This window comes from Trichechus manatus, unplaced genomic scaffold (genome assembly GCF_000243295.1).
Source record: "Trichechus manatus latirostris isolate Lorelei unplaced genomic scaffold, TriManLat1.0 scaffold00092, whole genome shotgun sequence".
Taxonomy (NCBI): domain Eukaryota; kingdom Metazoa; phylum Chordata; class Mammalia; order Sirenia; family Trichechidae; genus Trichechus; species Trichechus manatus.
The window spans coordinates 7,154,331-7,156,351 of NW_004444028.1; the positions used below are offsets into that span (position 1 = coordinate 7,154,331).

A 2,021-nucleotide genomic window follows, 5' to 3' on the forward strand; every position below is an offset into this window, starting at 1 on the left:
CCAGGAAATACGAAGAAGCACCAAATGTGCGCTACATCCGTGGACGGCAGAAGCTGAGGGCCGGAAACAATCCCATAGCAACCAAGAGGGACTGGCTGGCCAGCAGGCTAACAGCAGTCAGCTCTGGTACGTCTCCTGGGCTCCCTGTACCACAGCTCCCCCGCTTCCTTCTTCCTACTGTGGCACATTGTTTTGAATTATATGAAGAAAATCCGACCTACACAGATATGTAGTTGGAAAAGGGGAGGCATTTTAACACCCTTTTCAAATACTTGGAAACCCTCTGGGGTGGTTCTACTCTGTCCTATGGGGTTGCTGTGAGTCGAAATCCACTTGATGGCAGTGAGTTTGGTTTTGTTTTTTTGGTCGGTCCTCTCAGAGTGTGAACTTTATGACTGATCACGCTTCTCATTTTTCTCTGGATGCCAAATGTCTACATTTTATTAACTGCACAGGATCTTACTATTTGCATATCTAAATAACCCTCTAGTCTTATCTTCTCATTCACTTAGACTTTACCAAACCTCAAGACTTCATTCTTATTTTTCTATGCTGTATTATTGTTCATTTTCTTATGTTACTTTAATTTCTTTGTGGGAAGAGATAAGCAGTAAATACGTAAATAAACAAACATCATGATCCACATGTCCGGGGTGTGTATTTACCTGCGTAAACAAAGTGGTTTTTTGTCCAGAGATGACCTTCAATGTTTGCTGTCCTTGCGCAGAGGACGCGCTGACTCCAAGCGTTCCCTGGACCACTGATCCAGCAGTCAGCTGTTTTCCAGACGTCTGAGGAGATGGCTGGCCAACTAAAAACGTGCCCTACGTGAGAAGAAACAATAAAGAGCACATCAATAATCTGTTAACTTCAAACGCTTGCTCTCATTCTTTAAATCACAAGGCCCCATGTTACAAGCTCTAATGCTCTCCTCCGATGCTGCAACCTGGTTAAAAAGAAGTGAAAAGAACAGCTCTCAGTACCACCACCAACAGTTACCCCATTTCTCAAGCTCTGCACAGTAGTCACAGAGCAGGCCGATGGAAACTCAAGGTTTGCAATCTAGTTAAAGTCCTCAAGGGTGGATCAAATCATTCACATGGATAATTATTCCTTTCTCAGTAAGAACTTCTGGAACCAAAATTCCGTTATCTTCCTCAGAAACTTTAGTGACAAGGGGAAGAAGTTAGGCATCTGCTCCTAACCTTGAATCTAACCTAACTTTAAATACCACGACCTGATACTCCCTTCTAGGAGCACATTTTCAGCTGCACGTTAATGCTGCTTATCGCCTCAGGCATCTGGGAGACAATGAGCATAATGAGAACCGTTTCTGAGTCACAAAAGATCTGGGTCTAAATCCACATTCTACTGCTAGTTTAGCAAGGACGCCTCGGAGAGGTCACTTAGTGAATCTCTCTGAACTTCTATTTCCTCTTCTGTAAAGCGAAGGGATGACAGCCCTGACATGACTGTTGACAGGGCTCAATTAAACGGGACAACCAACGCAGGGTGCCTCGCACTCTATACCCGCTGCACACAGCAAGCTCTCAGGAACTGCTATCTATTAGTATTACTGCAAATTTCATGGTCTAAATGTCAACTCTCAAAACAAAAGAAGGCCAAAATAACATTTATAACATGTCAAAAACGTTAGTATTGACCCCAGGCCCTGGAGCTGTAAAGAGATCATCAGCCGCCTTATAATAAAAAACCAAAACCAAACCAAACCCACTGCCATCAAGGCGATCCCGACTCATAGCGACCCTAAAGGACAGAGGAGAACTGCCCCACAGGGTTTCCAAGGAGCAGCTGGTGGATTCGAACTGCTGGCCTTTTGGTTAGCAGCCAAGCTCTTAACCACTGTGCCCCCAGGGCTCCAAGGGAGCATTAAAGAACGAAATGACTTAAAAGACACCAGTCAGAAATGACCAGACCTGGGGGGTCTGCTTGAGGATGTAGGACGTGTAAGTCATGTGCTGGGATAGCCCCCCAGGGCCGGTGGTGCTCGGGGTCCCTCC

The 2,021-nt window shown here is 45.4% G+C and overlaps 1 protein-coding gene across 1 annotated transcript in view; it reads right to left on the minus strand.

The window, feature by feature from the left end:
• YEATS2 (YEATS domain containing 2) overlaps positions 1-2,021 on the minus strand; it is a 79,125-nt gene that overhangs the window by 30,294 nt on the left and 46,810 nt on the right. Inside the window, exons 16-17 of the mRNA XM_023736852.1 lie at positions 1,938-2,017; positions 666-824 (exon numbers count right to left, since the gene is read on the minus strand). Coding sequence (XP_023592620.1) covers positions 666-824; positions 1,938-2,017 — 239 coding nt within the window. The remainder of the gene's footprint in view (positions 1-665; positions 825-1,937; positions 2,018-2,021) is intronic.